General features: G+C 38.2%; 1 protein-coding gene and 1 long non-coding RNA gene across 2 annotated transcripts in view; both read left to right on the top strand.

Moving 5' to 3' along the window:
- The window catches only part of LRRC56 (leucine rich repeat containing 56), a 68,188-nt gene that overhangs the window by 19,868 nt on the left and 35,124 nt on the right, over positions 1–13,196 (top strand). The window contains 1 exon segment of the mRNA XM_069857886.1: positions 5,785–5,845. Coding sequence (XP_069713987.1) covers positions 5,785–5,845 — 61 coding nt within the window.
- On the top strand, positions 10,399–12,944 carry LOC138721145 (uncharacterized). The gene is made up of 3 exons (XR_011337516.1): positions 10,399–10,467; positions 11,781–11,852; positions 12,805–12,944. It is a non-coding gene; the product is annotated as an uncharacterized lncRNA (long non-coding RNA).

Genomic DNA, 13,196 nt, shown 5'->3' with positions numbered 1-13,196 from the left:
CTATGCCATAGCATCCACCAGCTGCAGGTCCCCACTGCTTTTGAGAATGACAGAATATCAAGACCATTCTCAATTTCTTTCTGTCTTTCTTTTTTTTAAGTGAATTTTCCTCCCTGTGAAAATGTCTTTGCAAATGTCAGCAAGTGGCTAGGGCAGAAAATTTGCTGCTTAATGCTGCCAGTGATCATTGATTCCTTGCAAGATTTTTTTCACATGACAGCTGATCTTTAGGTGCATGGAATAAGGCCTGAATTTTTAAGGTATAGCAGGGAAGCACCTTCAGTGCAAATAGTGTGGGCAAGTCTTCTGTTGAAGGCGTTGGGTTCATTGAGTGCTCCTCACTGGCTGCCTTCCTCTGAAACTGTGTGCTGTTTACCTGGTCTCTGGTCACAGGAGTCTGGATAAATAGCCTAAGGGAAGGTGTAGGGTAAGAACCAGACCAGATGGAATGACTGAAGTTCCCTTGTGACCAAAGAAAAGCTTTTCTACCATTAGGACAGTTGAGCAATAGGGTATCCAGGCAGGTTTGGAGTCTCTGTTCTTGGAGGTTTTCATGCCCTGAATACCTTGGCCTGATCTCACAGAAAACCTGGCTCTGAGCACGAGGCTCAGGACAACTTCTAGTTGTCCCCTCCAGCCTGGAATGCTCTGCAATTTGGTGTTTCTGTTTGAAACTAATTTGCTTTTTTTATAGCCATGTTAAATCACTTAACCTTGCTCTCGCTGTATTCCTCAGTTATGCTGGCTAAGAGCATCTTTATCATCAAGGTTTTTTGGTTTTTTTTGATGATCAGTTGGCACTCAGTAAACAATGTTGTTTTAATTGGTTTTATGTGTGTAGATAAAATAGACGGTGCAAGCTCTTAAATGGCCAGGTAAAAGTTTCAAGTTACTAGATTGCACATAATTCTGGGTCATGTGGAACCTTGCAGCACTCACATCCCAGATTTACACTTGCAGTTTCCTCTTGAGAAACATTTCAGTGTTTGCAGCCATACACAGACTGTAAGACAAGGACTGAGGGCCTACATGTCCTTTAGCAGGAGTTCCAAAGTGGTTTAAAACATGTTGTTTGACTTTTTCTTACAAGCATTCTACTTTGGGATGCGTTGAACTCCTGCTAGCCTTCCCCAGTTTGTCAGGTAAACTTCTACACAGCGGTGGGGCATGGCGGGGAGGAACAGTTCTGTTTCGTAAGGACCAGGTGTGGGCCAAATCACAAAAAGACTGATATTAAAATATTTTCATGTGATCAGTTTTAAAATTAAGGAGAAGCTTTGTGGCAGAGCTCGAATCTGAATCATAGCAGGGCTTGAGGTAATTGCTGAAATCTCTAGCTCTTTGTTTTCAGTGTACCTTGCTGAGCGACAGGCAAAACACTGAACCTTCCTGGCAAGTCTTGTATCCCATTTTGCAAATCTTGGACTTAACTTCTATGCTCTTCAGCTGCATGTAGGCTTCAGTTCATACTCAAACAGATGGATTATTTCTTTTTCATTAGCTTATTCCTTCAGTTTTGATTGCTGACAGATCTGGGACTACATTCACAACCGGCTTGTAGAAATCCCTGCTGAAAGTAATGATGGGATAGAGTAATTTAAGACACTATATAGTTCTCCTATTTCTAAGTGATTTTAATAGCTACAAATCAACTTACCCACAGTGCTGTTCACCGTTGCTTATTGAATTGTTGCCTGCTGGTGGCCAGGCTAAGTTGATTATGTGTCTGCAGACTGCATTTCCCTTGCATGTGCTTTATCAAGGAAAAGCTCTCCTAAGGGTTCAGAAGTAGGCATTCATTATTTTTCATGCACAATCATTGTCTGTCTTTCCTCTTGCTCTGTTTGTTGGTATTCTGGATCAGAAGCCAGGAGACATTTGTGGGCAGACAGTGTCGCTGTGGCAGGTGCTTCCATGGTTAGGAAGGCAATGTGGAGGCTGGAGGCACAAGTCTGGCACATGCATTCCTGCCCATGCTGGCGTTGGTTTAGCTGGTACTGACAAGCCTTGCTGAGAAGGTTCCACAGCATCTGCTGCAACAGGGCTTGGGCAGGCTCTCCAGGAGTCACAGTATGTACTGGGGCAGGAGCTTATGTTAAACCCCTCACCGATGTGTACTTTTTTGTTTCTCATCTCAGGTAGCTAGATTGCAGCTAGCTTGGGTTTGCCTGCAAGTGCTGCAGTCTTATCTCCAGCCCTGTTGCCCAGTTCAACCCAAAACTGTGCAAAAAATGCACATTTAGAACATGTGTGGAAATAACATCAAGGTGAGGTATCTCACTTGATAAAACACAGCTGAAGTGAATTAAACGGCCTGTTTTATCTGCCTTTCAGGTTGCTCCTGCTACAAGAGTGCAGCCTTTGTTCACACACCTGTTTTGTACTGCAGAATCAATAAAACACATAGGTTGCCCGATGCCAATACAAGCATTTGTCAGTCATTTCTTTTGTGTATGTTTTTCACTAGCCCATATTCCAGAAAGTGTAAGATGTCAAGCCACGACGATTTTTTGTTAACAATAGAAACCAAGATATATGATGCTACCTGAAGCATACATCGTAATGTAAAAAACAAGTGTTATGAATGTTGTAGCTTATAATAAAACCAACATCTAGCCTGTTTTCTCCTTACTCCTAGTCAGTTATCTAAATGTCACCTGGCCTACTAAGGCAGCTCAGAAAGCCATCTGCATTGCTACCCTGCTTGTGACGTACAGCAGTTAAGGCAGTGTTGTTGAATGAATCACTTTTATTCAGCAATGGAGTTGGTAATCTGGAAAATTCAGTTTCTGGCTCTGAATATAGTAGCTGCAAGGAAGGTGTCTTCAGGGAAAGAATTGTTTTTGTAGCATAATCAGCCTTTTCTTCTGGAATACACATTGCATTGGAGGACCAAACTAAAATATTTATGATAATAATTCTGAGTGGTACTTTGATTTTAGGACTGTTCTTAAAGGAAAGCAATCAAATACCTTAAACTTTGATTTCTTTCTCTCTTTATTTAGTTTTGTTCCACTGGGATATTACAGTAGAATAGTTTAACACTAATATGTTGTCAGTGGTTAGTAATTTCAGAGCCATATAACAAAAAGAGTGTTCAGTGAAAGAGAGTTGTAGACAGATGAGATAGAATTGCTCACTATTCTGAATTCTCACCCTTGTACTGTGGTCATCAGCATTTTTCTGGACCATTCTCATCCTTAAAAATTGAAATTATACAGTATGAAGGCAGTTTTGGGATGAGGATTTTTTGTTTGTACTTTAAAGACTAATATTAGAAGTTAATGTTGTTGATATTTCAGAGTATTTTTACATTAGCAAAAGATTAAATCTTGTTCTTGATGGCACAATGCCATGAGGCTAAAAATTAAGAAAATTAGATGAATGTTGTTACATTTGAATACATCTCTTATTTCATCATCATCATTTTACAATTTTCTCTTCTTAACTTAATATTCTAGTCTCTCTATATAAGGAATTTGGACTATGGAAACCAGCAAAATCAAATGGATAATTAATTCTTAGCACCAAAGAACAATTGCATATCAAATATAAAAGTTAAAGAACCTACTAATTGGAGAAATGTATTGTAAAGGTCTTGTTGGCAGAGTTTTGTACCACTGCACGGGGTGTACTTTTATTTCAGTCTAGTAAACAGCACATTAGAGCTTAACACACTACAAGTTCCCAGGAACAGATTGTGTAAAAATACAATAAAATGTCTGAGTTAGAGGATTGTGTTACAATAATGAAATAACCAGATGTGAATATTGTATCATCAGCCTGTCACTCTACCTCTTTCAATCCTGTAATATTTGTTCTTTTCCTGAACCAACTCTAAATGCATTCAATGGAAAGTGTTTTCTTGAGCAAGTCTCTCTATTTCTCTTGAGCTAGTCTTATCAACTCCTCATTCAAAACTTCAGCTTAATACTAGTTTTTAAAATGCAGTAGCTTTGAAATGCTTTGCAACACCATTACATTTTTGCTTGGTAACCCTTTAACCTCTCTGGTTGAGTCTGTGGCAAGGCTATTACCCACTTCTGGACAGGATACTGCATCCACCTTATTTTTTCCTTTAACACTTCAGAGGAAGTCACTTTGTCACTCTGTGCTTCAAGTTTTTAATCAGAAACATGATATCTTTTTTTTTTAATGTAGATTTTGGGGTTTTTTTCTGTGGAGGCTTTCTTAGTGTGTAGATAGTATCTGAGGAAGTCTTTGCTCAGTAGCTAGCATGACTGCTGTGAATAATTAACAGAGATCCTAGTATATCCTTTTTCAGGACTCCACATTATTTTGTTGCCATACATGAGAAGGTGTACCCTTCAGGATGAGGTTAGTGTGTTATAATTCATACTAGTTTTTGTGGACTATGAAGAATGATTCAAAAACAAGGCTAAAAAATTGCACAATGTGTTCAACAATTTTAATACTTTAAGGAGCTTTGCAAGGACGTTTCTGTACAGCTTGAAGATCAATATGTGGGTTATAATCATTCCCAGATAGCATTAAATATAGATAATGCTTCTACTAAAACATGATTTATTAAAATGGTTTTGCCATAAATGCAAATGTTTTACTTGGGGAAATGGGATGAACAACATGACCTCCTTTGTTTGCTTTTGAGATCCCACTCCCTTTTTCTCTTTTTTGATTTTTGTTGTTTGTTTTTTCTCTTTTGATCCTTAGCAAAGGGCTGAAATAATGTTCTTCTGGACACTGCTACGTCACGCTTGCCAAAGAGAGATTACTGAGATGATTCAGAAAAAAATATTTACTGAGAGCAGATTTTAATGTCTTAGCAATGATTCAGTCTGTCTAAAATTATTATATTACCTCTACATTGTTGTAAGTTATACCGGAGGATGCTTGCCAGCTGTATGTAAAGTCTGCTAGTGGGAATGGGTAAAAGTTTGCTTTTGTCAATAGCAAATGTTTCCTGGGACTTGAGCTGATATCTGAATTATTCTGCAGCATGGAGGGATTTGGTCTATGATTTTGGTTCACAGATACCTATATAAGACACCAAAGAGGAAAATGTCTCTTGGAAATGGAAAAAAATCCATAACATTAAAGTAATAACACCAGAATATTGGGGGGTTTGTAGATATGAAACTCATAGAATTTAATAGTGAACAATGGATCACATCCATAAAATCAAAAGGAGAAGGCAGTGCTTAGCAAAACATAATTAGCATTTTGGGAACATCAGAGCTATGAAAGATGATGTTGTGACATGGGAAATTATGCTTGTGTTGTTTGACACAAAATAACATTTTGAAGAATTGTTACTTAGCTATGTATCCAGTAAGCCCATCACTACTTGCCATTAAACAGGTGGAAAAAGACTTTGGGGGAGAAAAGCAAGAGCATTATGTAGAAATTAGAGGTCATGGAATGCTATACTCCGAAGCACCCTTTACCTCTTAATTTAGTGGTCATAGAGGTTGGGAATCAGACCAAAGTAAACAGTGACCAATCAAGCCAGTTTCTGTTGTTATCTGTCTGGAAAGATGCTCTATTATAATTGTCAGAGAGAGGTTCCAAAAATAATAATTGGGTTGTCATTCAGACAATATATTTATATTGCAAAACTGCAAAGGGTGAAATTTTTTTGGAGTGAAATAATATCATTAATTCTCTTAGAAAAGTTTCATCACAGACCTGGCAGAAACAGGTAAGAAATGCATGTAAAATCAGATGCTTCAACTTTTAATTGTCAGAAGTTTCATGTATTCTATTGCCAGGTCTGCAAAGTGATTCTTTATTCTGTTCCTGTAGGTGTGTATGTACCTAATCTGAGAGAACTGAAGTTGAACAATAGCTTGCTTGTGTCTGTGAGGTAAGAAATGAACGATAATTGAAATAAACATAAAGAATAACAGCCCTTGATTTTTTTTAAGTGATAAAATCTTGGTTTGTTGCTTTCATTTCTTCCATTTCCTCATGCAATGATAATGGGTTAGGTTCTGCATATGTGCACCACAACCACATAATTTTAAGGACAGGACCTGAGCTGAAATAAATCGATCTAGTTACAATGATGCCAGTGAATTATCCCCAGTCTGCCACCAGGGAAGTTCCGTGATGCTGAAGTCCATGAAAATTCGTTGCAAATTTGAAAGGAGCTAGAAATTAACCTCTTATCTATGTCTAGGTGCTTGAATTCAGAGTGTTTCAGCTTTGGGGCTTTTATTGTGCACAGTAGTCTCTTCTGTACAGGTCAGACCAGTTCCACAGCTGATGAAAATCACTTTGGCTTTATTGAAGTCAATGAAGTTAGGTTTATGAGAGCTGCTGTGAAGATTGCATGTCCCTCGCTTGCTGAGCTCCATGAAAGCATTACCTGTTTTCTCCCAGGTAACCGAGGAGTTGGCAGGCTGGGAAGGTAGAAGTGAAAACCGTCGCAATGAGGAGGCAGAGCCATCTTCTCTGCTGTGCTGATAGCTTTATTAACCTTAGTAATTAATGCATAATGGAAAAGTACAGTTCATATCACTAAATGGCCATGTAGAAGTCTATCGTAAACAAGATTGCTCTCTGGCTATGGATGTCTGTCTGCTAAATGTGTGTGGAAAAAATAGCAATTTTTCTAATTCTTGTTAAAGAGAACGTGTTCCCTAATAGGAAATGGCAATAAATTCTTCTTGGTCTCATGCATTGTCACCAAAGTAGCTAACAAACTTCAGTTGTCACACTTTAATCTTATTTTCCCCTGCTCTAGTGGTGAGATGAAGTACTTGCAGTCTAAATTTTTTTCCACCTTCTGGTCCATAACATGGAAAAGTGGTGATTCTACATTGCAGCAATTATTTTAATAGCAACCAACCACTGTCATAAACATGAAATTACTCCATTATTGTAATGGAGGAATAAGTAATGGGTGAAGAAATTTTTTTACAATATTGAAGGACATTGTATCACATAAAAAAAGAATAAAAAACCTAAAAAGACATTTTTTGTTTGGCAAAAAAATCCATATTCTCTTAAAATGTGTCAGTGAAAAATGTTTTGACCAGTTCTGTTGGTACTGAATGCGGAGTGCAGTTCAGGAAAACTAAACATTTAGTTTATTTGACTTAGGGCTTTAGCAGAATTTTGCACATCCCATTGTATTCTGAGGCTCTAAATTCTGTCATGAAAAGTTTCCGGAAACCATTTTCTGTGACCTGACATATTCTCTATGGTTCTGGATGCAGATAACATTTGGTCTCAAGTTGAGTTTTGATTTGATCAACTATAGCATAAATATATTTTGGCTTGGATATCAAGTCTAGTATCATGACATTTCCCAGGCACACAAAGCCCAGGAGAAGCTACCCACTCCTCCTTTAAATAAACATGCTTTCTGGGTGCCAATTAAATGCAAGTGTCAGGGAACAGGTAAAGGAAGGAGAAAACTGTTAGCTCTCCCAGACCAGACCTCAGTCAGTACAGCACAGCAACAGCTTTCCTTTATTAATTCCCATCTTTGACAATCTGTCATTGATAAACGCAGATCACTGAAGGGCATAGACCATGAAGGCACAGCTTGGGTACGTGAACTTTATTTTAGGATGTCTGCATCATGTCAATTTAATGCCCATTAAACAACATTGCTGTCACAGCACTGGCGATGTCTGCTATGGCTAATGTAACATAGCTACTCTTGCCATTTACTCAAAAATATTTAGAAATCTTATTTCTGAATGAAACTTGTTAGTGTTTGAATTCTGTCCAAAAGGTGGTTATTTTGTCATAATTGACCAAACCATTGCCGCTGAGGTTTTTGAGGATGATCAAAAAAACATACTTCTTTCTCACTAAAAGTAATTCCTGCAGACTTTCTCAGCCATAAGGCCAGAGTCATTGTAGTTGTAATTTGAAAATGGGCAGCAGGTAACAGGAAATATCTTGTAAGGACAGAATGGAAGATTGGTTTGTTTACTGAAAAGAAGGTAAGGACGTAAAAGCAGGCAAAAGATAGAGGATGTTTCATATATATTTGGTTTGTTAAAAGCAGCCATTCTTTTCATGCAATATTATATGAAAAAAAAGTATTATGGTGAATCATTATGGACAAAAGACTGTCAGTATGCATGCATGAGTGAGTAATAAAATGGGGACCTTTTTTTGTTTCATTCTGTCTTGCAGGGTAGAATTTCCTAATTATTTTAGGGTGAAACGGAAGTAAAATTTTTTCTTCAATTTGAAAATGAGGGAAGAATTCTCTTGATAGCAAACTGCATATAAGGAGGTGTCAAAATAAGGATTTATGATCCTGACTTTAGTCACTGATATTTTTGAAATGTTTCTTCCTGACAACTGCACGTAGGAACTCAAATTGTGAGGATGCTGTGTGTTGCCATTTGCCATTAGATATAAATCAATGGAGGGATGTTCTGGCAGTGAGGAATCACGGTAATTGTCTGTTACAGTTTTCTATGGGAGAGCAAGGCTTGCTAGGCCGGTGAGTTTGAATCTTGGCTTTTCCTGGTAGTTCCTGAAGGAGTTCTGATTCCTTTGATGGGAAATGTGGTTGAGCTACTTTAGCTGTAAATTCATGGTGTGTATCCCCTTCCTTCCATACCGCCAAAACTTGTGTTACTTTTGAGTACGTGAAACTTTGAAAGGCTATACATAAGTGCAGAATATCATTATCAATTGTCTAATCTAATCCATAAGGAAAATATATCCAAGATTATTTGCAGATAATCCTTTTGGTGATTGAAAAGAAATTTCTTTTTGCCTGCTTCTGGGTTTTAGTTTTCTACTGCCCCTTTGCTACGGGGGACAGCTCTGGAAAATCCAGTGTACCATGAAAAGAGATTAGTTCAGAATGCTGTTAATTTTCTGAATCACCCTAGTTTTATGAGGTCCTCATTTGGTGACCTTCACCCATCTGCCAGCAGCCAAGACATTCTAGATTTATGAACTGGTAATTGAGGATGAAACGTGGAGCCTATTCTGAAGAGTGCTTATTAAAAACCGCCTCTTTGTGTCGACACATAGTTCTCATCTTTGTAATATTTCCAGTAAAAGAACTATATTTCAAGGCCAATGAGTTACTACTTCTGCTTTGGCACATAGCCTATGTATTTTTTATCAGATCGCTTTTATTCTCAATTCAGAGATGAATGAAAAGATCTGTTTAAAAATGTGAGACAGATACCTTATGAAGGGCTTTTAAATCAGATAGGGGAATCTTAGGAACTGGTTCCCATAAGTTCATAGCAGAAGCTGTTTCACCAGCTGAAGTTCATTTCCTCCCATCCAGCTGTATGCATTGTAGGAAGCAGAAGACTGGTTTGCTCCCAGGGCTACTTAAGCAACTGCTTGTAACAGAGAGAGGTTATTATATTTTAAGTGAGATTAATTATGGGGGCAAAGTAAGTATGAAGGATACAGGGAAAGGAAAGCCATTTTCCTTCATCCAGATAGAGTTAACATTTCTTCGCTGCAGCCTTCATTGCATGCAATTCTCAGATTTCTTTCTCTGTTGTAGAAGGGCTATATTGCACCCCAGAACAAGAGTAATCCTAGTCCGTTTGAGTGAGTGATGCTGTCATGGGAGAGTGGAAATGAGACAGTTGTCCTTAAAGTTCAAATGAGAAAGGAACAGAGTACATTCAAACAGTTCTCGTGCTTTTGCGAGTCTTAGGATAATGGTTTGTGGATTTTTTTGTTGGGTTTTTCTTTTTTTTTTTCTTTTACTCTGTATTCAATTTTTGGGAAGTTTTGAGCCCTCTTGACTGTGAAAAAATAACTGAAAATGTGAACCAAGTGATTTGAGTAAGGATTTTGCTGATCATTTCATGACTTTAAGAAACCAGGCCCAGACTAATTCTTTCTTAATTGAGGGCAAGGGACCTCATGTCTTTAAGAAACCAGGCTCAGACCAATTCTTTCTTAATTGAGGGCAAGGGCTTTAAACAAACGTTTAAAAATATTTTTGAGACCTGAATGAGGATTTTAGGAATTTGAACTTAGCAATATTACTTCTTGGTACTTATCCAAGAAAGAGTTTAAGCAAATGCTTGCCATTTAAAGTCACAAGAAGTTTTAATTCAGTGGAACGGTTTACAAGTTCCACTTGTAATTGAATTACAAGTTCCACTGAAAATTGAATGTTAGTCGAGTGTTTTGTGGGATCTGGATCAAGTTATGCCGTGTTGTATAAGACTGAGCTGTGTCGTTGATCAGCCCCTGATTTGTTTATTGTGTCTAAGTACTCACTATTTGCTGTATCATTTTCTCTTAGACAGAAGAGATTTAGGGGCATCATTCCCCTAAATTCATTTTTTCCTTGTCATTTTTAGTTATTTTTTTCCTTGCTCATTTTTTATCTCTAGTTTGCTTTTTTTCTGCTTGTTGTTTTACTTTTTCACAGTTACTGGATTACTGTGTCTGATTCATGTAATGTAGATACTCCACATAAATGCAGCAAGTTTTGTGCAACAAGGATCGTCCTTGCTTTTATGACAGGTAAAATCTCAAAGTATTTTCTAAAATTAATTCAGTTACTTACTTTGTACTAAAGATGCAAATATCTGTGAATAGGTGATTTATGTGTATTACAGTACTTGCTTATTGTTTCGTGAGAGATCAAGGTGCTCTTGCTCTAGGTTGTACTTACACATGCAGTCAGAGAACCAGTGCTCTGATTTTGTCTGGGCGATTCTCTTCATGTTTGTATTTCAGTGCCCAGAGCATCACTGTTTGCTTTAACATTTGCTTTTCTGGATTGGAAAAGCATTTAATTTCAAATGCAAATTTAATTTCAAATGCAAGCTAGTTTCTTTAGGAAGTGTTTTTGTTGTTTCTTTTGTGTAGCTAGCCTGGAAGTCCTTCAGCCCTTAAGGTTGCTATGAAGAACGTGTTCTTTGAGGACTTTGTGTGCTTGCCAGGAGCTAGGAAAGCGTTTGAGTTGAACCCTAATCTCTCCATTAATCAGTCTTCTCTGTATTGACATCTGCAGACTCCTATGAATATTACAAACCTTGGCAAAATTGCTGTGACCTCAGGTTTTATTTAGTATTGACAGTTTTAAGGACATTCATATTATTGATAAAAAAGTAATGATTTTGGGACAGAAATACAGAAGTTTTTGTGAGAGAAATTCAGAAATAAACTACTTTTAGTCAAATGAATTGTTTTCAGTAAAGCACTGTCTGCATTAAGCCCTGTGGAAATCTGATTGCTTTGATCATTTATCACTTCTGGGTACACCTCTCTGAGATGCCTAGCTCTCCATTTTCTAGGAAGATAGGGTAACGCTGATACCTTCTCTTCGTGTAATTTGATCAGGTCAGGTGCCCCAAGTAGAGAGAGTGTGAATGTCTTTATGACCTTAGATATCAGGAAGTCTGACAAGCTGATTGACCAGCAAGAGAAGCTGAACTTGTTTTCTGTACAAATGAGCTATTGTGGTTCTGGAGCTCAGTCTCCATTCTGCAGCAAACACAGAGGACATCAAAACAAGTTCATGGCCTTGCAGTGTCTTTCTGTGATTCCTATCTTCAGCACTACATTTTGTGCAGCCTATCCGTAGCTGAAGCTCCTCTGTCACCTCTCAGACTGTCAGAGACAGAGTGTACCTGGGTAGAACACAGTTATGAGGCAGCGCCTACCATTGTAGCTCCAAGTTTAAAAGTCTCCTTGTCATGACAATGGAGGGTCTAGTGCATTCATCTCATCTTAGACAGAGCAGAGACTCCCTTTGTCACCTGAGCAGTTTCACAGAGTCAGGTTTCTTTCCTCAGCAGTATCGCTATCATGTTTCTATTTTGTGATCCAAGCCCTGGTACAGTTCAGGACATGAAAACCACAGGAGGATCATCAGAGGCCACGACACTTTTTGCACTGTGAAGGTAAATAGTGAAATAGCAAAGTAAATAAATAATAGGTAATGTGTGGAGCAAATCTGCCAGTAAACACTTGCGAGGTAAGGTAAGCCCATCATTTAGTAAATAGTTGTGTCCATTCTCTGCCCACCATCTGAATGAACACACCACATAGAGTATATTTGGTAAAGAGTGGCCGTTCCTTTCAGGATGTCATCTCATGTCATGCACCCATCCAAAATGAGAGTTCAGCTTCTCTTTACTGTTGCCTTAGCCGTTATATTGCTAACACAGCTCTGTTGAATATTTGAGCAGTAAATACTTCTGCTGAAGCCTGGGTTGTTGACATGAAGCCCTCAAACCTTTTCTGTGTACAATTTTTTATACAGTCCAGCTTCACTTGGTGTTATACAGCCAGGATGTGTGGCTAATGTCAAAGTAAGCACTCCCTGAGCTGCAGATATACTAACGATACCATGTGTTCCAGGGGGTCAGGGGTTGACGTTTCTCAGCTTTTCCCTTCTTGTGGGAAGGTCTTGTCCAGTTAGCGTGCCTGCACTAGATTTGGGATGTCTGTTGTGGTACTGTGAAACAAATGCTGAGATTCTCTCTTGTAGTAACACCGACAGTATGGAAATATATAAGTTCTCATCTGCCTCAGTAGTCAGGTTGATGGGCTCTGAGGTCTCCCAAGTTTCTCTTCTACATCTTGTTTCCTTGTTGTAAAAGAACATCTGGAGGCCAGTACTAGCAGAGCAAGTCTCCCTTGATGCTATTATTTAAGGAAAAAGTCTTAACTCAGGACATACAGAGGCAAGTCTATACAATCTGGGGTGAACATGAGAGGCTGAGAGGAAAGAAATTTGGAGGAAATCAACTGGCATTTGCCAGCTATTCACAGGCCTGTCCAGGTTGTACCTGTATCTGTTCCTTGCAAACGTCTGTACTTTTCCTGCTTTCTTATTGAATATATCCACAGATGAAAAAAGAAAGAAAGGAAGAGGTACAAAGAAGAAATTACCATCAGCCACAGGAGAAAATCATGTCGTACGAATGTACTAGATCTAAAGAATCTCAAAAATCTGCATTCCTGCCACTGTACATTCAGATTAAATCACTTTAAACTACATTTTCTGTCTTGGTTTTCATATAAATCCATTTTTACAGCATCCTAAGTATTTTTTCCAGTGGAAACTATACCCATTACTATGACAAAAGTTGAATAGCAACTTAAAGCTGATCTGATTCTTTAGTTCTGTCTGGTCAATTAATCTAGAATTCCAGTTTCTCTGGTAGTCAGAAAAAAGGGTTAAGAGGGCTTTTTTTGTCGTGTGTATCTTAACAGCACTGAATCCGTCAACTGATTGGATC

The sequence above is a fragment of the Phaenicophaeus curvirostris genome, chromosome 5 (genome assembly GCF_032191515.1).
Source record: "Phaenicophaeus curvirostris isolate KB17595 chromosome 5, BPBGC_Pcur_1.0, whole genome shotgun sequence".
Taxonomy (NCBI): domain Eukaryota; kingdom Metazoa; phylum Chordata; class Aves; order Cuculiformes; family Cuculidae; genus Phaenicophaeus; species Phaenicophaeus curvirostris.
The sequence above is the reverse complement of the archived record's forward strand: the minus strand, read 5'-3'. Positions and strand labels throughout refer to the sequence as shown.